At 46.5% G+C, this 23,032-nt stretch overlaps 1 protein-coding gene across 13 annotated transcripts in view; it reads left to right on the top strand.

Annotated features, from left to right (window-relative positions):
- The window catches only part of DTNB (dystrobrevin beta), a 167,743-nt gene that overhangs the window by 97,410 nt on the left and 47,301 nt on the right, over nt 1-23,032 (top strand). For 4 of the 13 annotated variants that reach the window (XM_077330622.1, XM_077330640.1, XM_077330681.1 and 1 more), the window contains 3 exons: nt 8,738-8,827; nt 10,579-10,669; nt 21,221-21,306. In XM_077330622.1, the coding sequence (XP_077186737.1) occupies nt 8,738-8,827; nt 10,579-10,669; nt 21,221-21,306 (267 nt within the window). Of the gene's footprint in view, nt 1-8,737; nt 8,828-10,578; nt 10,670-21,220; nt 21,307-23,032 lie in introns of those variants that run through there. The other 9 variants (XM_077330649.1, XM_077330631.1, XR_013229728.1 and 6 more) reach the window with 8 other exon arrangements.

Here is a 23,032-nt window from a genome sequence, read left to right as displayed (position 1 = left end):
ATGAGCTTTAAAAGTGTGTCAGGAAGAACCATGAGAAGCCAGGCAGCTCCTGAAAAGGACCCACTCCACAAAACTGTGTCTAAGAGAGGAAGAGTCCCTGCCCTGTACTGACTATCAAAGGAGTCAGTGTCTGTACATCTTCCAGTCTCCTTGCATTGTGCTTCCACTCCTCCTTGGCTTTCCTGTGTAGCTAGTTTTAGCCTTTACCTTCTCTGTTCTCACCTCCCTCCCTTTGATGAATCGTTTTTTATACCCTGCATTTCACTACCTCAAAGCAGCTTACCTCCCTTTTCCCTCCCTGCAACAGACACTTTGTGAGGTAGAGGAAGAGGAAGAGTTGGTTCTTATATGCTGCTTTTCTCTACCCGAAGGAGGCTCAAAGCGGCTTCCAATCGCCTTCCATTTCCTCTCCCCACAACAGACCCCCTGTGGGGGTAGGTGAGGCTGAGAGAGCCCTGATATCCCTGCTCAGTCAGAACAGCTTTATCAGTGCTGCGGCCAGCCCAAGGTCACCCAGCTGGCTGCATGTGGGGAAGTAGTGCGGAATCAAACTTGGCTCACCAGATTAGTAGAAGACCGTACTCCTAATCACTACACCAAGAGATTTGACAGCCATGCAAGTTTTAGGTGGCAGCATTTATTTAGAATAAGGCTAGGTTTTCTTTACCCTAAGGAGTCTGAAAGCAGCTTAGACTCCCCTTCCCTTCCTCTCTCCACAACGGATACCTTGTGAGGTAGGTGAGGCTGAGAGAGAGACCTGTGGCTGCCCCGAGGTCACCCTGAGGCTTCCTGTGGAGGAGGAGTGGGGAATCAAACCTGGTTATACAGATTACAGTCCACTGCTCTTAACCACTGCACCGCACTGGCTATCTTAGAAAGATGGAAAGAGCATTAGCTTTGTGCAGCATTAAGACAATGCTTCAGCCACCCTAGGTGCCACTTGGAATAAATCCTATGGCAGGGACTATTTATTTATTTATTTTTAATCTCTACATTTCTATCCCGCCGCTCCCACAAGGGCTCACGGCGGCTCACAACAAAATCCCAATGCCTGGAAGAAGCACTGCTAGTGCAGCAGGTGGCCTCTTAACATCCTTTCTTACTGGGACTTTTTCAGGGCTACCATTTCGACCCCTTGAAACTATATCCAGTAGATAGATAGGCTTAAGATGCCCATGCTCTGATTTACTGACCTCGGTAATATGGTAGCCAGGAGCATCTGGGAGATTTGGCTTGAAAACCTCTTCTAACAACCCCCCCCCCCCCCGCCGTTGCTAGCTGTTAAGTGACTGGAGCCAGATTACTCCTACAGGCTGAAGATGGGCATGACAAGATTATTGTGGCAGGTTCTTTAACCGCAGAGTAACACCAGCTGCGCAAGAAGAAGAGTTGGTTCTTATATGTCCCTTTTCTCTACCCAAAGGAGGCTCAAAGCGGCTCACATTTACCTTCCTTTTCCTCTCCCCACAACAGACACCTTGTGAGGTGGGTGAGGCTGAGAGAGCCCTGATATCACTGCTCGGTCAGAACAGCTTTATCAGTGCCATGGTGAGCCCAAGGTCACCCAGCTGGCTGCATGTGGGGGAGTGCAGAATCGAACCTGGCATGCCAGATTAGAAGTCCACACTCCTAACCACTACACCAAACTGGCTCTTTACCTCCTTTGATAAAGAAGTGTGCATATTAACAAATCAAATGCTTATTCAGCTGTCAGCCATTTCCCTCCCTCAACCCTATATTCTACAGCAGGGGTAGTCAAACTGTGGCCCTCCAGATGTCCATGGGCTACAATTCCCAGGAGCCCCCTGCCAGCGACATCTGGAGGGCCGCAGTTTGACTACCCCTGTTCTACAGGCATGTTGCCTGCCTTAACTTTAATTTTTAGAGCATTACATGCATATGCTTGGGATCCCACATATCTGAAAGGCTGACTCTCTCCTTAGGTCTCTTTGTGCCAGCTGAGATCCTCTAGCTACCAACAACTAGTTGTGCTACCCCTCAGGGGTCACCTTACTGACACTAGCGAGAGCCTGTGCCTTTTTATGGTTGTTTGCATTCTGTGGAACCGAGTCTCCCTGGAGGTGAAGAGGGGTGCTGTCTCTCGAAATTTCTAGATGCACTGAAAGACGATTCTATTTGCCAGAGATTTTAATGGGGGCCAGACAGCAGGCAACATTTGGGGAGATATTTGAAGTTTTATTTTATTCTCTATGCTTGCAATTGCCATTTGTGAGCCACCATGATGAAAGGTAGGATATAAACATTTTAATAAATAACATACATTTTCTTTTATCGCTACATCCCTCATGTGCTCTTAAAATATTCTCAGGCTGAGTCTGCATGGGAGGAAACAGCCAAGGCGGCATCAGTATGGACCTGCTGCGGATTGGGCCCTCACTTGGCGCATGCTAAGGCAATGCAGGAGAATCCACGTTCCCTTTTTGTTCCGCAGGGGCCAAGGGGCCTGTCCCACAGCAGGTCCAAGGCCCAACTTCTCCCCACCCTATGGAGGCTGAGAGGGGGCAAAAAATGCCCCGGTCAGCTTCACGGCTCTTCATAGCACCATGGGGCAGAATAGGGCTTTTTCAAAATTATTTTGCAGAAATGTGGGATTGCATTCCCGTGCAATCCTACCTTCCTGCAAAATAAAAAAAACTTGCCACCCACCCTGTCGAGCGTGGTTGCGTCTCCCAGGGGGACACATTTCAGCAGCGAACTGGGTGCCCTGCTGAAATGTGTCCCCCGTGGGGACACAGAAAGCTGTGGAGCATGCAGCTATGCTCCAGCAGAACCCGGAGTGGCACCACTGGTACAGAATCGACCTCAATTCATTTTAAAAATGTCATAGCAAAACTGCTTCAGATATGGAGGGGTATGGGGCTTGTGGTTTATTCCTATGTGCTCTGCATTTCTAAGCAGTGGGGATTCAGTGCATGTTACATTATTTTCCTCTCCCCCATTTTGTCCATACAGCAGCCCTGTGTGGTAGATTAGCCAGAGCAGGGGTAGTCAAACTGCGGCCTTCCAGATGTCCATGGACTACAATTCCCAGGAGTCTTCGCTGGCAGGGGCTCCTGGGAATTGTAGTCCATGGACATCTGGAGGGCCGCAGTTTGACTACTCCTGAGCCAGGGAGTGTGTAACTATCCCAAGGTCACCCAGAGAGCATCCATCATGGTGTAGTGCAGGGGTAGTCAAACTGCGGCTCTCCAGATGTCCATGGACTCCAATTCCCATGAGCCCCTGCCAGCGAAGGCTCCTGGGAATTGTAGTCCATGGACATCTGGAGGGCCGCAGTTTGACTACCCCTAGTGTAGTGTTTACGAGCAGCAGCCTCCGATCTAGAGATCTGTGTTTGATTCCCTGCTCCTTCACTTGCAGCCGGTTGGCTGGCCTCGGACCAATCACAGTTCTCTCTCTCAGCCCCACCTACCTCTCAAGGTGCCTATTGTTGGGAGAGGAAGGATAGGCAATGGTAAGCTGCTTTGAGACTCTTTCAGATAGTAAAAAGTGGGCGAGAGAAAACCAGCTCTTCTTCTCATCCTTGGCAGAGTAGGGGACATGAATCTGGGGGCTTCCAGAGCCCAGTCCAATCCTCTTAATCACAACACCACTGTGGTCGTCCTCCTGAGCTTCTAATTTGGAACGTTGACTATGACAAGGTGGACCACTATAGTTCCATTTTTATCTTGCTTTTTCTGTTAGGAGAAGAGCACCAAGTTACTCTCCAATAGCAAGGAAGCCTTTTTCTTTGAAAAACGGGGTGCAGCCTACGGGGAGATCTTTCCCACAGACCTTCAAATGAGAAAAAGCAGCCATGTTACTTTGGCTTTACAAAACCAGGCAGGATTACCAACTGTGTCCAGGGTAATTATTATTTATTATTGCAAGACCTGGCATTTGTTTCCTTCTTTGCCCGGCTTTCCAATGCGATGTTATTTGAATTTTATGGAGGACTTCCTGCTTTATTAAAAGTAGCGACTTTTCACTCCTGCTAAGCCCAGCTTTATGGCTAGCTTATAAAATGCCACAAGCAACCATTCCAGTCAGTTGGGCAGTGTAATGACTTTAAAGCATTGCTTGGGGTCAGAGGTGACCCACGTAAATATTCCTGTGCCATAAAAGTAATTGGGAAAGGTTGGCTGTTTAGAAGTCAAACTGTGAGGGCCATCTGACCTTCAGCAATGGCATCTAGCGGCAGTGCGCCATTTCTGCTGCTTTTGTTATGGCAAAGACATGCGTGTTAATCATTTCTCCAGCTAATGTCAACATCGAACAAAATGCAAGCAGGGAAGGGGCTTCGCTATTGTCTGGTTCGTTGAATTGGTGCAGTATAAATGTTTTGTGCTATGATCCAGCCTATTAGTTTGACACCATGAACCAGGGCTGATCCTGCTTAGGGCTGATCCTGCGTTGAGCAGGGGGTTGGACTAGATGGCCTGTATGGCCCCTTTCAACTCTATGATTCTATGATTCTATCCCTGATATAGGTGGCCATTGATCTTTTCTTTCCATGTGCAACAAGGATACCTGCTTTTCATTCTTAAGATGGGCAGATGTTTAGCCAAATTCCAACCCCACGTGGTATGTCTGGGAAGATGGGTAAAACAGTGTTTTGGGTCTCGTCAACCTGTTTCATTAACCGATGTGCTTCCCTTGGGTGGATAGAATCTTCTAGAACAGTGGTTTTCAACCTTCCTAATGCCGTGACCCTTTACTACAGTTCCTCATGTTGTGATTACCCCCAGCCATAAAATGATGCAAGTGTCCTTTCATAGAAATTAAACTGAAACTGACCAACGGCGTGAAGATCCACAGTTCAGGATTGTATATAAATTGGTTTTTTTCTCCAGGGTTTCTCAGTTCAGTTCTGCCTCTTGTCCCACCATGCCGATCTCACTCTTTCCGCCTGCAGGAGGAGCAGCAACAGTTGTGGTCCCCCCCCCCCCGCCAAGCTGCTTCCCAGGCCGCAACCCCGTGAAAGGGTTGTTGACCCACAAAGGGGTCTGAACCCCCAGGTTGAGAACCGCTGTTCTAGAAGTGCTAGCAGAACACCTCCACAGTTATCTGGCCCAAGTTATTGATAATGTTTTCAGTTTCAGTTAACGGGTTACTAATGGGTTACTAATTAAAATGGGTAGCTTTGTTTGTTTGTTTGTTATATTTTTATACCACCCTCCCATGAGGCTCAGGTTGGTTTACACAAACGTGAAGAATATATGTCCATTGAATCATAATAACAATAATAGTCACAACAGTGGGTTCCAAGTTGAACAGCCGAAATTATAATACAACAGTTGCTTTCATAAAGTCTAATATAAGCCCATAGGAAGGTCAGCTTGAGTTCAGATCATGAGGGGAGGGGGCTCTCTGGGGGACCAGCGGATGTTGTGTTTGGATTAGTTGCTGATTTTGGTGTTAAAGGTACTGACAGGTTTATGACCCTATGAAGCTACCTTGTTGTGATAGATCACTGAGTGTCCTCTGACTGCCAGGAGCCCCCCCAAATGTCTATTGGATCCTGACCCCCAACCCCAGCAACTAGAGGTCCTATGGCAGGGGTAGTCAAACTGTGGCCCTCCAGATGTCCATGGACTACAATTCCCATGAACCCCTGCCAGCATTCGCTGGCAGGGGCTCATGGGAATTGTAGTCCATGGACATCTGGAGGGCCGCGGTTTGACTGCCTCTGTCCTAGGAATTGGACTGGGACAGCCTGTGTGAAAAGTCTCTCAGCCTCCTGAGCCATCATAGTTGCTGGGTTCTGGGGTTGTTTGTTTTTAATCTTCCCTCCCTGGCTCTCAGATTTAGCCTATCAATGGCGTTTTGCAGTATGTTTTGATTTTCAATGCATGTCTTGTACCTGAACTTTGTGAGTGCTTTGTGCTGGAAAGCAGGATAAAAGTACATAAACAAAGCAGCCCCAGCAGATGCTGTCCTTGCTTAGAGTTTTCCAAGGTGAGGCCGGGCGTTTTATAAACTTCCTTGGGCAATGTCTAATCGAGTCTGAATATTTTTACTTTTCACAGTTAAGCTACAACTGACCTCCCATCCATACAGTTTCTGCCCCCGCCAGCTGCAGCTTATGTGTTTCCCAGTACAGAGCATGAAAGGAGTTTTCCCTTCCTCTTCTTTCTGATGTCCTTTGAAATAGACCCCAAAGTATCAGCCCAGCCCTCCTCAAGCTCCTTTTTGGAGATTTAACTTGAAACATGGAGCCCAAGCAGTGAACGGCCTCACCGCCTCTCACCATTTCCCATGGCGGCAAGGAATAAAGGCAGACATTCCTCGGTTGTGCTTCCCCTTGCTTTGGGGTGTGCATTCCTAGGGGTATGCCTTTAAATGTGCACAGGTGTTTGCATGTAAAGCAGAATGAATATGAAGTCAGTGCAGCTGAAGCGGCCTGTGTGCGAGCCTGCAGCCATGACAATTAATTTCTTGTAGCGGCTGGTCTGCCATCCAGAACAAGCCCACTCCCTCCATCTTTGCAAATCCTTCATCCCGCTCAGCTGGCGACTTCCGTTCAGCCTGTTGTGCCCTGCAGTCTTGGCCATGCTCACAACACATGGAGCTGGCATGAGAAAGGGGCTTTTGTCTCTGCCTCTTTCGGGGAGGTGGCCATGTGGAATGGTTTTCTTATTGCTTTCTTTCTTACTTTAGAAAGCTGCAGTTAAATTAGGAATCAGGAGGCCCTCGGTCTAAACCTCACCTGTCCTTCAAGACCACACGTTAAGCTGCTTTCTCATGCTCCTCCACCCACCACGTGGGGCTAGTAATACTTGTCTATTTTACAGGGTGGGGGGAGGTAGGGATTACAACAGCAGGGTAATGCTTGTCCGGGGTTTTGAACTCTTGAGGAGGATGCTATTTATCCATTGAAATTATGTTCTTTTTAGGCAAGTATTTCCAAGTGGCCTCTGCTGACATGTGAGACAGCTTCTGCCCTTGAGCCCCCTGTCAGATCCAACAACCTTCTTCTGATCTCTCAGTCTGCCTTCCACCTAGCAATTTCCCCCCCCTGCTCCCTGCCTTTGTTAATATTGTTTCTTTCCCCTTGAGGCATCTCCCACATGCCTCTATCCATACCCAGCTCCCAGTAGCTATGTTCTTAAAGCATTCAATATCCTGATAACATGCTGATTTCTTCAAAAGGCCATGTTTTGGATGTAAGTGAGCCCGAATGAGGCAGGCCGACATGTTCTAAGCATGCTTGGCTTTGTCAGGCATCCTAGCGGCTGTCCTAACCTTGGTTAGGGGGAGGGAGGGGTGGTGGAAGGGCTCCTTCCAGTGGGGCTATATGAGTGCATGAGGCCAGTGGCTGAGATGCAGGGAAATCTGGGTTCTCCCTCTCTAGGTACCACCATAAGCAGGCGTTTTCTTTTGGGGTTTAGTTTTTAGATTTGTATTTGTTCCGTTTCATTTATAGTAGCCTTTCTCATTGAGATTCAAGGCAGATGACAGCATTTAGCAAATGACACAAAAACAAAATTCAGTGCAGTACACTCAACTAGCAATGCAATAAAACCGGACGGCAGAATTAGAGAATGATGAAGAGGTGCACAAGACATCTAATAAGCAATGCAGTTTTTTAAATGTTTAAAAATGTTCACAGCACCTTTTGCTCCAGTGAGGTAGAGGGATGCTAGAACTGGCTCTTTGCTGTGGGGAACAAATACTTTGTGGGAAAAGGAAGTAGGCACCAGGAAGAACATCAGTGGGTGGACGTGGTGCTCACCTCCGCCACGAATAATAGATTTTTGGACAGTGAGTAGGGAGAACTGTGCCCTGATCTCTGTTCTTGTTGAGAAATTGTTGTGGTCATGGTAGGAAGATGCATGTTGCATGGGTTCCTTAGGGAACAAGCAGGATATTTACCTGATAAACAATAAAGGATCCCGTGGCACTTGGAAGACCAGTGATATATTGTAGCAGCCACTTTTTTCCCCAGCCAGGTCTGTTTGCCAGACGCATGAAGTCTCACTCTGAAAGCCTCTGGTGGAGGCACTCAGTGTGGACTCTGGCCAATGTCGGCCATTATTTTGTAAGTGTTTTGTACTCACTCCCTGGAGAAGAGCCTAATGCTGGAAGTGATTGAGGGCAAAAGAAGAAGGGGACGACAGAGAATGAGGTGGCTGGATGGAGTCACTGAAGCAGTCGGTGCAAACTTAAATGGACTCCGGGGAATCGTAGAGGACAGGAAGGCCTTGGAAGATCATTGTCCATGGGGTCGCGATGGGTCGGACACAACTTTGCACCTAACAACAGCAATTGTACTCGCACAAGACCCTGACTGCTGTTTTTCAGCCTTGTGGTGTTGCCATTGTTTTCAATCAGTTACTGCAAGTGTTGAGTAAAGGGGGAACTGCATAAGTCAGGACTGGCAGCTTGCATGAAGTGGAGGACACTGAGATAGCTGACCAGTTGATCAATCCTCTCTCCCACGTGCAAGAGCCTTATCCTGCAGGGTACCTGGTGGAGCACAGGTTGGGGGGGGGGGGCAGCTCTTTCTCTGAAATCTTGCTTTCCCCCTCGGACATGATAAGCAGACACCTACATGATGTTCCAGCAGACTGAAGTTTTCCTCTTATTTTTTTTATAATGCTTGTGTTCATTTACTTATTGTAATTATTATCATCATTATTTTACATGTGCATTTCCACCCACTGGGTCGTGCGTCCCATTGCCTCATCTTTATTTCTGTTGTGTTTGTTTCCTTTTGCTTTCCTCATCTCACTAGGTTGCAGTGCAGCTTGGCCCTCCCCGGTCAGCTCAGCGATGAGCACGCCCTGATAGCAGCCTATGTGAGCCGGCTACAGAGCGGCACACGGTTAGTGCTAGGAAAGCGGCTGGGTGGGGTGGGATGCTCCCCCACTCTCTTTCCATTGATGAAAGGGCCCAAAATTCCGAGAGCCACCAAACCTGGGCTCACTTCAGGATCCTAAAGTTGTCTTGTTTAGATTTATTACCTACTGAGGAATGTATACCAAAAAGGGGGAGTGTGTTGTGAAATTTCTGAGGATAAACTTGCTCGGTTTTGTCTGGGATTTTGGTTTTGAGCATCTGGCCCAAAGAGAGTCAACTTAAAAAATCATCATCTTCTCCCCCCCCCCCTGCAAGTTTGGCAGCTAATTAATAGGGCTTTTGGGCAAGCACCAAAGTGCTTTTAAGTGTCCCCAATTAGTATGAATGGGTCCCTCCTTAGCAGAGCATCTGTATCCCAGCAGACGTTCCTTGGCATGAGACTTGACAAGTACAGATTCTTCCCAGTTCTTTTCCCCCCTGACAGTCACTGTAGGCATCCATTTCATTCATCTTCACCGTCACTTCTATCTGGGAAGGAGGAGAAGAGAAGAAGGCCCTGGTGGGGCAGGGGTAGAACCACGTCATTGTCACTTAAAACAAAAAAACCTGGGCTAATGACTCCCATGGCTTGGACTATTCTTACCCTTCCGTATTTCAGAATTCCTGTTTGAACTTTTCTTAAACTGCATCTTGATGAATGGTCCAGTGGCACATTGGGGGACTTCCACACTGGTCAAGTCCCTTTCTTCAGGGTATAAGACTCTCCAGTTTGCAGAAACTGAGCTTTTAGATCTCATGTCTTTAATAGATTTGTATCCCTCTCTGTTGTGTAGGCCCCCAGCAGCTATCTTAACAGAAAAACACAAATTAATGGAATGGCCCTAGATAGCCATGAACTTCTCCAGAACAGTTGGGGTATGTTGTCGCCTGAAGCATGGGAGGGGGCTGCAGCTGCCGGCCATCTCACTGGGACTAGGCTCTAAGACTTGTCTTCTGCTGGGTTTGCTTTCAGCCCAATGGGTCACTTGTCTGCCTCTCCCTATAAATAGAAGCCTCTGAAAAACCGAACAAAAAACCCACTGGATTCTCTCAAGTTATAAGTCACTCTGGCTAGTGTGTCGCTGCCCTTACTGGATGCTCTGGCCCTGCTTCCTGCTGCCTGTTTTGTGACAATGGAGCCCATTCAGGTCCCAGCTTTGAGCCCTCACCAGATTGCTATATTTGAAACAATGACTAATTTTGCTTAATTCCTCCTACTTTAACCACTGGAGCTTGAAATCCTTAAATTTTAACTCAAGGCTATCGAGTTTAAAGCAGCTTTGTTGCCAAGTGTACATTCATTAGATTTTTGTAGCCTTGCAACAGACAAGTGGAATGCCTTGGATCCGAGCCCATGCAATTGAGAGCAGAGAGCTGGGCAGTTCTTCTGGTTGATGCATTTCCACCCTACTTAGGGTTTTCTTGTTTTGTTTTTTGGCCAGCCATAAGAGTCCAATTGAGCCTGGCTAAGGCATTTTGGGGCACACCACCCGCTACTGCTCCATCCATTAAAGTACCCTTGAATCAACCACACAACGCTCTTGGCTCTTACAAGTCACTCACCACCAGCCGATGTCAAGCTGAGGTTGATGTGGGAGGGAGGGTCTTAAGGAGGCCTGGTAATATTTTCTCCCAAGTCATGTGGCTCCAGTTCTACATAATATTTATCCAGCCATGGGCTGCCCTCTGTTGGATCTATGAATAATGATTGGCATGTGTTGGCTTTCTCTCCCTCAGCAGCGTCCTTGATAGCCCCAGCAGACTGGACGAGGAGCACCGGCTAATCGCCCGGTACGCTGCCAGGTTGGCTGCTGAAGCTGGAAATGTGGTAAGCAAAGAGACTGGCCCCTCTCTGGGCACACCCAAACGTTTAACTTCTCCATTTTAAACTCCCAGCTCCAGAAAGGGACAGCTTCTCCCATTTACCCTAGAAGTGGCCTTTGGGAAACAAGAAGAAAGCCCTGGCTTTCCTTCTCTTAAGTAACGTGCTGCATCCTCACAGTGCTACCTGGATCCATCATATCTGTGTAGCATCCACACAGCCTCTAGCTGAAACCTCATTTTCCTGGAAAAGGCAATGGCATGTTCTGCAAGGCAAAACAAGGAACCAGCTGTACACATGGCAGAGGCTGATGCTGGTTCCTGGTGAGCCACAGGAAGCCAGCACAGAGGGGAGCTTCTTTGATCACAGGTGCCCAGAGCCCTAAAGGGGGTCATCGGAATCTCTTTGAGGAGTGTTGTTCCTGGCCCCTCTCTGCTGCTGCCTTTGATTACTATGTGGGGTATCAATGGCGCTTGCACAAGAGAAGCTCCCAGAAAGTCACCTGCACCATCATCATTCTGAAATGATTTAACTGCTGGGCAGAGGGCATGTTGCTAAGAACTTGTCTGTACTCGCTTGCCATAAAAGCTCTAGGTAAGCAGGCAAATGTAGGCCAATTATTTATAAGAGGTACAGGCAAAGCACATACCCGTGGATGGGTCTGCACACCCCAGCGCCTCATTTAAAATGTTCTTTGTTCATATTCCTTTGCGAACAGCATTAGCATATCAGAGATGTTATGGCCTAGAGGGGAAACGGTGCTGCATGCAAAACTGCAGGTATCTTAAATGACAGATTCCAGAGGGGTAGTCACACTTAATCTGTTGCACAGAAGGTCCCTCTGAACCCCGTGACACTTAAAAGGCTAGCAGCTTTATTGTGGCAGAATCTTTTAAGGACCAGAACATGACATCTAATCTGGTATAGTGGCGAGATTGACCCAGAAAGGTTCAGATCTCTATGAAGTCGCAAAGCTCACTGTGCCAGGAATTCTCATTCAGAGGGTTGTGAAGATAAAATTGGGGAGAGGACAAACTGTGAACAGCACCCTGAGCTCCTGAGAGGAAGGGCAGGACAAACATGTGGCCATGGAGATGCTGACCTGACTTCATAGGGGAATCTCTATTCAGGGTATCAGTACCCACCTACGTTGGTGGTAGCCATTTTGTGCATTTGATTAACTAGGCTCTGACTCAGGGTAGGTTTTGCCACAATAAAGAAGTTTGCCTGTAAGTGTTACTTGGATATAGGGTTGTGAGTGACCTGCATAGTGCAGAGGGTTGGACTAGATGGTCCATGAGGTCCCTTCCAACTCTATTATTCCTTGATTCTATGATATTTGTAATGTTAAATAAGAATCATAGACTTATATGGGGACATTTAGATTTAAAAAAAACTCCAAACTATATCTTTTTTTTTTTCAACTGTCACAAAATTAAAGGTGTTTTAGCAGGAATTTTCCATTTTTGTCTAACCATCCTCCAAGAAAACTTTCTCCAAGTTAGAAGAAAGCTCCTTACTCTGGAGAAGGGTTTCAAACTTTGTTCTGGGGAGTGGTGAAGGGATAGGATTAGGATCCACCCTACCAAGTTTTAAATGTCTTTAATGGATATATGTTACCATACTTTCACTTAGGGGAATACCCTACGAGTTAATACAGGAGCAAATTGGAAGGCCAAAATGGCCCTGAGGAAAAAAGTCCCTCTCTCCACCACAGCCCCCTCACCTGATGGAGGTCAGAAGAGTTACCTGGAGGAAAAGGAGACACCACTGTAATCCTTAGTGGCCAAGCAGTATTCTGTGTGACAGGTCATAGCTGGGCACTGCCGTGGTCCGCCTTGCTAGCTGCAATGTGAAGTGGGGCTTTGAGACAGGCAGCCCTCCAAGGCAGTGGCACAAGATGATTACCCCCCAAAAAAGTAAATGTCCAATCTGCTGTTGAGCTGGTGGCAGCATGGAGAGCCCAACCTCTGAGAATATGCAGAGTGCTTCTCAGCCCAGATTCATATACTCCCAACCTAGCTCTCCCTGACCCAGCTGAGTGGCAGATATTGAGATAGGAAGTTAAAAGCACAGACTTGAATAAAAAAATAATTATTGTAAAACATCACTGGCAGTCTTCAAGCAAAGGTTGGATACACACTTTTCTTGGATGCTTTAGGATGCTTTGGGCCGATCCTGCGTTGAGCAGGGGGTTAGACTAGATGGCCTGTATGGCCCCTTCCAATTCTATGATTCTATGATTCAATCAGTTTATGTAACCCTTAAAATGACAGAAACTGTCTAAAAATGGCAAAAAGTACAAACATCAGTAAAAGATGCAACTATTCTATCTTGATGGGTGTTAAAAGTAAATTCAGGCAGCATTCTGAAGCTGATGTGCATTTCGGTCCTCCTTTTTTCAAGGCATGGGCCAAGAAGGGAGATGGACGTATAGATTTTTCTTCATAACCCATCCCACTACTTGGGCCAGAGGTTTTATAGATTGGGTGTAAACCCCCACCTCTTAACCAAAGAGGACCATGAATTCAGGTTCTTGGCATAGGCTGTTTGCCCAATCCAGTCATTTTTCAAATAGTCAATGGAATCAGGACAATGCAGTCAAGGTGTTGGCATGCCGAGGAAGACAATTTTTAAGTAGCACACCTATTGGATCATTACTCTGGGATAGGCCATTAATCACTTTTGACCTCCGTCAAGGTCAAAACCAAACATTTTATGTATGTTATTTATAGTCCACCTTTCTCACTGAGACTATAACATTGAAACAAGGAAGGAATGTGCAGTTGGGGCTAAGAGGTGGTAGGGAAACTACAGGAAGATTCCACATTCAAATGTCAGTAGAAAGGTGGGGTAGGTTTTGGCCTATGGGCTAATCAGAATCAGATCAAATTGGCCAACTTAAAATGTCAGCGAATAACGGCTTGGTGGTATCAACAGCAGCCATCTGTGACTTTGGGCATGGTTCTGTGAGTGTGCAGCAAGCAAATCCCACATCAGGGAAAAGCCAAGAAAGGTTGCAGGCATCCATATATGATTGCACACTCCTGGGCATCAGTACCGCCTCTCATCCATCAATGCGTAGCGATCCTCTGCACAGTCTATAAGATAGATGCCTTCTCTTTTTATCAGCTCCTCAGGCCTTGCTGGAGCAGGAAGTTGACATGGGAATAGAACTAAAAATCAGGCACTTACCAGAAAATACTGTATTTATTTATTTTGTATACAGCCTACCTTTCTTAATGAGCCTCAAGGAAGATGACAAAATGTAGAAAGCACTTCAGTAAGACAGCAAAAAACCTCTAATAAACAATGCACTGAAACTGAGATTGCAGAATTAGAAAACAGTGTGAACAGTAAGCTTCCTAAGCCTGGCATACCATAATGTAGAAAGCAAATCAAAAAGGGAATTGCAAAGGTAGAACGTCATGCAGTAATAGCAAATAAATCTAATTAATAATAATAATAATAATGAAAGTGATACATAGGATAAAAACAGCAACAGACCAGAGTAGTATACTGTTAAAAATGTGTCCTCCTGAGCTGTACTGAAGGACTAGTACTCTTATAAAAAATGCCATCCTGAACGTTTTCAGTTTTTGGGGGGCATCCCCTGTCTCCCCACATGATAGGAGCTGTACCAGGGAGAGTACATGCTGCTGATCTTACCTGTTTACAGGATGGTACCCTCAGAAGCTTTTGCTCAGATGAGTGAAGCTCACATGGTGAAACATGGTAGGAAAAGCAACCCTGCAGCTATGTGGGTCCGGAGCTATTAATTCTCTTAATGGGTACTTTTAATATATACAACTTTCTCTGCCAGTCTTTGGGCTCCTAAATCATTCCCTGGATTAAGTGTGCCAAAGGTTATGATTTTACATTGGTGTGACTTACATGAACTCTCCATTTAAAAAAAAAAATGTCACCAGGGCAAGCAACTTTTGGAACCTTCTTGGCAGCCATTGTTGCAAGGCAGGGAGTGGACGGAGGGAGCTTGGTGAGGGTATCACCCTATTGGCTGCAGACTCGGAGAATACTTTTTCACCCATTACGTTATTGGCTCATTAAACTGGCTCCCACAGTTCTGCTGAAGGGCACTAACTTAGATGGCTTCTTAGAAAAGGATTACAGTTCATGGTGGCTGCATCTCCACATGAATGTTGCAATTCTAGCTGTAATATTTCGTAGCCCTCGGTAATGAGTTCATCCAGGGAGGCCCACCAGATGCTTGGGGTAGTGGATAGTTGAGAGGCCTCATTCTCTGGGCCTCGCTTGTGAGCTTCTCAGCAGCATCTGACTGCCTGCTGTCAGACGAAATGGATTTTTGGTCAGGTACAGCTAAGCAATGCCTGCCCACCTGTTTTCTCCAGGGGGTCACTGCTCAACTGGACTATTGGGTCTTAATTGATGTGGATGGAGGGGTTGGTCTGCAGCCCAAGCCCCCTGGAATATCTCTCCTCCTTTTTGAACAGGTTCTGCGGAAACCGGGTATAGGCAGGCCAGAACTGCACAGGGCCAGGCAAATTTGACTGAGAATGCTCTTGGGGAGGACTTGTCTCAAAAATCCTATTTTAAAGATCACCAGATCTGAACCAAATTGGCTTGCCTAGGTTTTTGCTGATGTACAGTCAATTGCATCTATTCTCATCTTGTAAGGGAATTGATTTGATAATTGCTTTGCCATAAAAGAAAACTCCATGGTGGTCCCCAGTGTGTTCCTAAGGAGTTACTCTTTAAGCACTTTGCCTACTGGTGGCACTTTATGATAACAAATAGCAGTTAAATACACTGCCCTGTATTGCTTGGAACTCTCCCCTGGAGCTTGTTCCCTGATGCCTTCTTCCCTGCCTTTTCCAAGAAACCCTTGGCTTCAATCTATCACTCATTATTGATTGAAACATTGCCTGAGTACAACCAACTGCATTTAGCTCTTGTCTCTCCTCTCACCGACCTTTTCCACACCTCATTGCTGAATCCCCATCTGATGCTCCGACTTTGCAGCACCCCTTTTGCAAAAGTGCATTTATTTTGGAGGTTTTTCCCCATTGAATTTGGATCTGACCGGAGAGTGTTCCATACTTCCATTGGAAAAGGCTTGTGCGGTCATGTTGCCATGTACTTCATCAGCGCTGAAACCTTTCTTTCTCTCTCTCTCTCTCTCTTTGTGCATTTGCAAAAACATTGTAATATCATAACACTGTAAAAAGAAGGCTGGGTGTATTGCGAGAGACAGCATGGTTACTGCCAATACAGAGGTTCCTCATTTCACCAAGAATCACCATGAAAATCAAAATGCAACCGGGAATTAGTATTCCATTTGTGGTCCTCAAACTGGATACACCAATTCAGAACAGTGCTATTCGATAATTCTGAAGCACGTTAAATGTGTCAGCGTGTACTTCGTCAACAATGGAATCTCCTTTTTAGTGCATATGCAGAAGTGTTATAACATCATAGCAGTGTTGTTGTTTTTTTTAAGCCTGGATGTATTATAGGGAGCAACACAGTTGCCACCATTTCAAAGGTCCTTCGCTCCTCCTTAGTAGCCATCTAAGAAAATAGCTGGCAGTCGTTGAACTGGATGGACCAGTCCATAGCAGCATTATTCAATAACTAGGGGCCAAGCCTGTTGCATTCAGGAATATAACAGGTGCTAGATTGGGGGAGTGAAGAACTCTGTGGATAGCCTCCCCTTCCCCCCAGGACCTGGAAAGGCTGCAGGCAGTTGTTAGGGAACTCACCGGCAGGGGCAGCTCTCACACAGCAGGGATCTGCAGCCTCCGAGCCTCAGAGGGAAGGGGAAGGACGAGGGGGTGGTCAGGAGTGAGGGAAAGCAGGCGATTGGCTGGCCGCTGGATAGGGAGGCAAGTCGGTTGGAGGAGAAGGCACTCAGGAATGGGACAGCCACCCTGAGTGGGTGCTAAGTGCTGAGTGGCACTTAAGTCATGAGACACAATCCAAGGCCTTACCAGAAATATATTATGTGGAACAGATTATGAAGCATGCTAAGTGTGTCTTCATGTATTTCATCAGCAAAGGAACCTCTCCCCCTCTTTTTTGTTTTTAAATATGCAGTAATGTTACAACATTATAATGCTGTAAACAAGAAAACACACTGGGAGCTATAAGAAAAGAGAAGGGGGGGGCACATCAGAAGCACATGGCATCAAAACCTACCTACAAAAAAAAAAGAAGAGGAAAGGAAAGGAGTGTAATGGTTGGATGTAGTGATTGGTATAGTGGTTAGGACTGCAGACTTCTAATCTGGCCAGCCGGGTCTGATTCCCCACTCCTCCTCCACATGCAGCCAGGTGGGTGACCTTGGGCTCACCACAGCACTGCTAAAGCTGTTCTGACCGCACAGTAATATCAGGCCTCTCTTAGCCTCAACAACTCTTCTTCTACCTCACAGGGTGTCTGTTGTGGTGAGAGGAAAGGGAAGGTGAATGTAAGCTGCTTTGAGACTCCCTCTGGTAGAGAAAAGCGGCATATAGGAACCAACTCTTCTTCTTCTAACTGCATGCAGAAGACTACATGAAACTTTGCTGCTTGTTTTGTCCCAATATTATAGCACTGCTATAGTATAATGGGGGGGATCACATCATAGCACAATCAACACGTTTTACATAAACCACCCTGAGTCTCAGGGGAGTGCGGTATATAAATATAAATAAAATTACACTTAGATGAAATTAGCAGATTGCTCAGGGGACATCTGCGGGGGCAGAGAGGTGGTGAACACATGATACTGCCGACACAAAAGAATTGTGGGAAACAAAATTGAAACTCAGGAAAGCAAGTTCGGATCCAAAGGAAAACAACAAAACAATGCACCTTCAGATGAGCAGCATGGAATAGAGAGTTCAACCCTGATCTAACTTTTGTCTCATCTGATTAGAAAAGTCAGTCCTTGCATGGAAGGACTGAGCCTTTCCCACACAGCCAGCATCAATCTGTAATCAAATACCAGCTATCGGGTCTTTCGATGACCACAATGGAAGTTTAAGAGGGCAAATAGAAAAGGTTTCAAGTGAAGGATCTGGATCGGTGTCTTGGATGGGTCCCTCCAACACATAACTGCTGCCAATTCGTTGTTACTGTTATATCTACAGCCAAAAGGCACGTTCCTCAAGGAAATAGGAAAGCCTATATTCCAGGCTGGTGCATCCATAGTAAGAAGGTGTATCAAAATTTCCTCAACAGCAAAGACCCAGAAGTAACAGTGGAACTACTCCATGAACTCCACACTGCATGAAAACAAAAATGGACTGAAGCAACTGTGAATTTGGATTTCAGGCATTCCGGTAGGAGAGCCCAAAGCCTATTAAATTACTACTGGATTCAGAAAACTCAGGTAACCGCACTGAATTCGAATCCACTCCTAGGGAGGCAAAAAGTGCAGAAAGTTTTACAAAGTTTTTGATTATTTAAAGAACACTGATACAGAGGTTTGTAATTGTGCAGAATTGGTCTCTGTCTTCCCATCTCCACATGCTGAGACGTTTCCAACCATGGAGCTGACCATGACAAGCAAAGGTCACACCTTGTGGCAGGGACTTGTCTTTTTGCCTGCGTCACTCTGCAAAGCACCATCTACAGTGATCTTTTTCCCGCATAAACCATTATAGTGCATCCCTATCAGGAAAACATTTTTTTCTGGCAAATCACTTTGGAAACATGCCAGTAAAACAAAAAGTCATGTCCTAGACAGTGAAAGTCTGTATGCAAGATGTCCTCTTTGGTTTCTTATTCTTCTCCCTGATTTTAAAAAAAAATTTGCTTCATTGTTTTCTGAAATGAGAACGCCAAGCTGTCCCAGCTTTATGAGCTCATCCGTACCAGGGCGGACAGGGAGGAACTCCACTTGGGATGCATATCAGTGTGGCACCGGCTTAAATGCACTGCAGCGGGGTTTGTGCTCCCGCATCCAACAGAGCAGGGCAGGTCAGGCTGCCTGGGGAAAGCACGGGTTCTTTTCTGTGCTCTGGAAGCAGCCCAGGCTGCTGCCAGCAGTTCGGATTTGTGAAATCACACCCTGACCGAGGGCTTCTCATTTAAAATTTTTGGTTGTAACAATCCTTCCTGCCTGTGTATCCCAGGGCTAGCACACTTGCCATGCATTTCACAAGCTTCTCGTCAGTGATGTCTTCTCTGGCTAATGTAGCTGAATTTGAGCTGATTCAAGCCAGAGGTGGTGGCGGCAGCTGGAGATGAGCAGGACGGAGAAAATGCGTCAATCAAAAACATGCTCGATGAGGAAGAGGCAAAGAGGCCCCCTCAAGCATCCTGCAGTGTGTGCTGCTGATTCCCTGGGATGTTTTCCTTCCTTCGGAGCATGCAGTTCAAGGGGAATGTTTCTGGAAGCCAGAAGCTATGCTGGGTGTGCATCTGCAAGGAGACTATCAAATTGCACCACACAGACTCCACTTCATTGTCCGCAAGGGCAGACTTCATTAGTTGAATGTCAATCTGGAGCCATCCTGCTACAGCAAATTCGATTATTTTCCTTAGAGGTTCAGCAGATGGGGGCGATCCTTGCCAGAGGAATATTAATAAAACCCATACACCTTTCCTCCTTCCCTCCAAAAAGCAACCAACAGACACTGACCTAGGTTAGGACACACAGGTGCCTCCCAGCTGTTTGTGAAGGCCACCAGTGGAGGAACATACCAGGAAGGGGATTATGCTGCTTGTTTTCATCGTAGCAGGTCAAGGCTTTGACTGAGTGCCCAACTATGCCAGCTGTTCGCAAGAGGGAACTGCAGGGTCTCAGAAGTGGAAACAACTCTCTGTCTTGTTTGGTGGCCTTAAGCATGACTCACTGGCATTTTAGAATCATAGGATCATAGAGTTGGAAGGGACCTCATGGGTTATCTAGTTCAACCCCCTGCACTATGCAGGACACTCACATCCCAATCGCTCATCTACTGTAATCTGCCACTCCCTTGAACCTTCACAGACTCTCCATCAGTTATCCAGCCTCTGCTTAAAAATTTCCAAAGATGGAGAACCCACCACCTCCCGAGGAAGCCTGTTCCACTAAGAAACCGCTCTCACTGTCAGGAACTTCTTCCGGATGTTTAGATGGAATTTCTTTTGAATTAATTTCATCCCATTCGTTCTGGTCTGTCCCTCTGGGGCAAGAGAGAACAATTCTGCTCCATCCTCCATATGGCACCCTTTTAAATACTTGAAGATGGTTATCAGATCCCCTTTTGATGCTTGTTTGATCTGCATTACCATTTTTCATTATTAAACCCATGGGGATCCCCTGTGAGGAAGACTCCCAGGGAATCACATCATAGGATAATACTTGTCCAGAAGCCTCTGCCTGCCTGCCTGCCTACTCTTGGAAACAGAGGGCCCTTCTGAAGTGATCCAAGAAAGCAATTACGGTCTTGCAATGTTTTGCCATCATATGTTTTTGGATTTCCTCACTCGGCCTCGCTTTCCTTGATGCATCCAGTGAGAAGGAGTGGTCCATGACTCAGTGGCAAAGCATCTGCTTGGCATGCAGAAGATCGCAGGTTCAATTCCTGGCATAGCCAGTTAAAAGGATGAGGTAACAGGTAATGTGAAAGACCTCTGTCTGTCAGCCTGGAGAGATGTATTTATTTTGTTTATTTTGGGATTTCTTAACCACTCCAAAATTGGCCTTGTGGTGCCAGTCTAAGTAGAAAATACAGATGTTGGTGGATCAAAGGTCTGATTCGGCATAAGGCAGCTTCGTAGGTTCATGTAGATGGTTGTATGAAGTGGTGAGTGCCATCCCCAATTCTCACAGAATGCTCTTCTTTTTAGTAAGCAGCGTCTTGTCTTGCTATAGGTTCTAGGTTGCTGTGTTGGCCAAAGAAGAAACCAAACACAGAAGCGACATAATACCTTTTATTTAGACCAGCGAATGGCCCAGGCTAAGCAGGGTCAGCCCTCAATAGTATTTAGATAGCAGACCACCAAGGAAGTCCAGGGTCATAACACAGAGGCACATCTAAACATCTCTTGCCTTAAAAACCCCAAGGGGTCTCTCTAAGTCTGTCCATCCAACACCAGTCATAGTAAGGCCAATGCATTGTGCAGGCCTTTCCGTCTCTCCCGAACTGTTCATCACTCTGGATGTTTTTTTAAAAGGGCCAGGAGGCTTGTTAGGCCTTGCAGAATTCAGGCACTGGGTAGAACTGGTAGGAGGCTGCTAGGGAAGGAAGAGGGAAGGCAACAGGGGCTTCCAGTTGTTGCTATGGAAACCAGGGGCTTACTGAAATGTCTGTAACACCAGGTCCCTTAAAATGCTGAAAGCAGAGGAGAAACATGGTAGTTCCGAAGGGAAATGTCTGCCTGTGAAGATTGAGGACGAAACTCCCCATTGACATGACTTCCAAGTACTGCTCAGGGAGACAAGACCCTGATCAATCTTGCCTTTAAATTTGTCATCATCTGTACAATGTGTCGGGCCTTCTGATCTGTCCATTGCTGTTGGGATAAGGGGTTGTGGGTGTTCCAGCCAGCCAATTATCACAGCGTCGAGGTATTTAACTTTTCTTGTGTGTTTGATGCATCTAGCCACGTCCACCAACAGACCTCGGGTTCAACTTCGACGCAAACAAGCAGCAAAGGCAGCTGATAGCAGAACTGGAAAACAAGAACAGGTACGAGGGCCAAGTGGGTTAGTGGAAGGCTAATTCCCCACCCCCATTTTTTTGGTCTACTGTGCAAGGAAAATTTGCCCCTTCCCTATGTCTCACTCGCTTCCATAGTCCTTAATTTGTCCTCCCTGTTGTTTTCCCCGAGTGTTAAGGAGATTCGAAAGGAGGGTAGATAGCTTGGCACTCTGCTGTGCCCCAGGTAGTTGCCGGGGCTTACTTGGTGCTAATGCTGGCTGCGGAGATTCGTCATCTGAGTAAGATGGTCTTCTTTGAGTTTACGTCCTCCTGTAAAATGGACTGCCAGTTTATTGGCTGTGTCTGAATAGTGGAGCTCTCACTGCTTCTGCTTCCATACGCCCTTCTTGGAGAGAGGAAACTGGCCAAAGAATGCCCTCCATTCTCCCCCTCCCCCCCCCCCAGCCATGCCATCAGCAACTACATGCTGTGCAGCAATTCAACAGGAGCAGGGCTTTCTCCAGCATGGCCACAGTTGAGATAGCAGCAAATGAACCGCTACTGTATGTTGAGTCTGAATAGTGGAGAAGTAAGGCATGCCCTCCTCCCAAGTAATCCCTGCAGGAACAACTGTCACTGTTTGTTTGTGTGGATGCTATCCAGGAAATAGAAAATTTGCAGAAAGCAAAGGCACTGAGATAAGTCCCATTTACATGTGCCACTGAGTATTCTTGGTTAAGAAAATATCTTCTTAAATTTGGGGGGGGGGCTAAGCTTTTGGGCTTTTTTCAGCCACTTTCTCATATTGCTTAGCAGCTTGAGGTTGCAGCCCTTTCTATTTTTATGTGATGATTAAAGAACCTGGCTATTTACATGGGCTTAATTGGTGCTCAGGTGACTGAAAGCCAGTTCCCAGTATCACGGATGGAAGGAGGCATGACACAGCCACCTTGCTGAAACTAAGCAGTCCTGGGGCTGGCCAGTGCCTGAACACGAGACCTCCCAAGAAACCCAGTTTGTACCACCTTGAATTCCCTGATGGTGGAAAGGGGAGATATAATATTTAAAAATAATCTGTTGTAGGTTTTGTTTTAGCCGGATTGTTGAAATATCACACTTTATTAAAAGTTATTTTGAGACCTATGGTCAGTAACACGGAATTTATAGAGCAAGATGCGAGTCTAGGAGCAACAAAATCTCCAGTGTATCAGCTTTCAAGAGGCAAAGCTCCCTATCTCAAAAACAAACTTTGACTCTTTGAAAGCTTTATACTCTGGAAATCTTGTTGGTCTTCCTGGACTCAAATCTTGCTGTTCTGCTACAGACTGACAACCTGCCCACTTGAAACTATAGAGACAGAGACACATTTATTTCCATCATCCAGAGAAAAGGTGACATCAGATTAGTGACAGACAAGAAAGGCAGTCCAGTGAGAGGAATAATTACTCTCTAAAAAGGAAAAGAATTGAGAACTGAGGCCTTTGAACTCTGGTGCTGGAGGTCCCTTGGACTGCAAAGCGAACAAACTGGTCAGTCCTAGAGGAGATCAGCCCTGACTGCTCCTTAGAAGGCCAGATCCTGAAGATGAAACTCAAATACTTTGGCCACCTCATGAGAAGGAAGGACTCCCTGGAGAAGAGCTGGGAGCGATCGATGGCAAAAGAAGAAGGGGACGACAGAGAATGAGGTGGCTGGATGGAGTCACTGAAGCAGTCAGTGTGAGCTTAAATGGACTCCGGGGAATGGTAGAGGTCAGGAAGGCCTGGAGGATCAG

Source organism: Paroedura picta, chromosome 1, assembly GCF_049243985.1.
Source record: "Paroedura picta isolate Pp20150507F chromosome 1, Ppicta_v3.0, whole genome shotgun sequence".
NCBI lineage: Eukaryota > Metazoa > Chordata > Lepidosauria > Squamata > Gekkonidae > Paroedura > Paroedura picta.
Note: the sequence above shows the minus strand (reverse complement) of the source record. Positions and strands in the feature narration are given on the sequence as shown.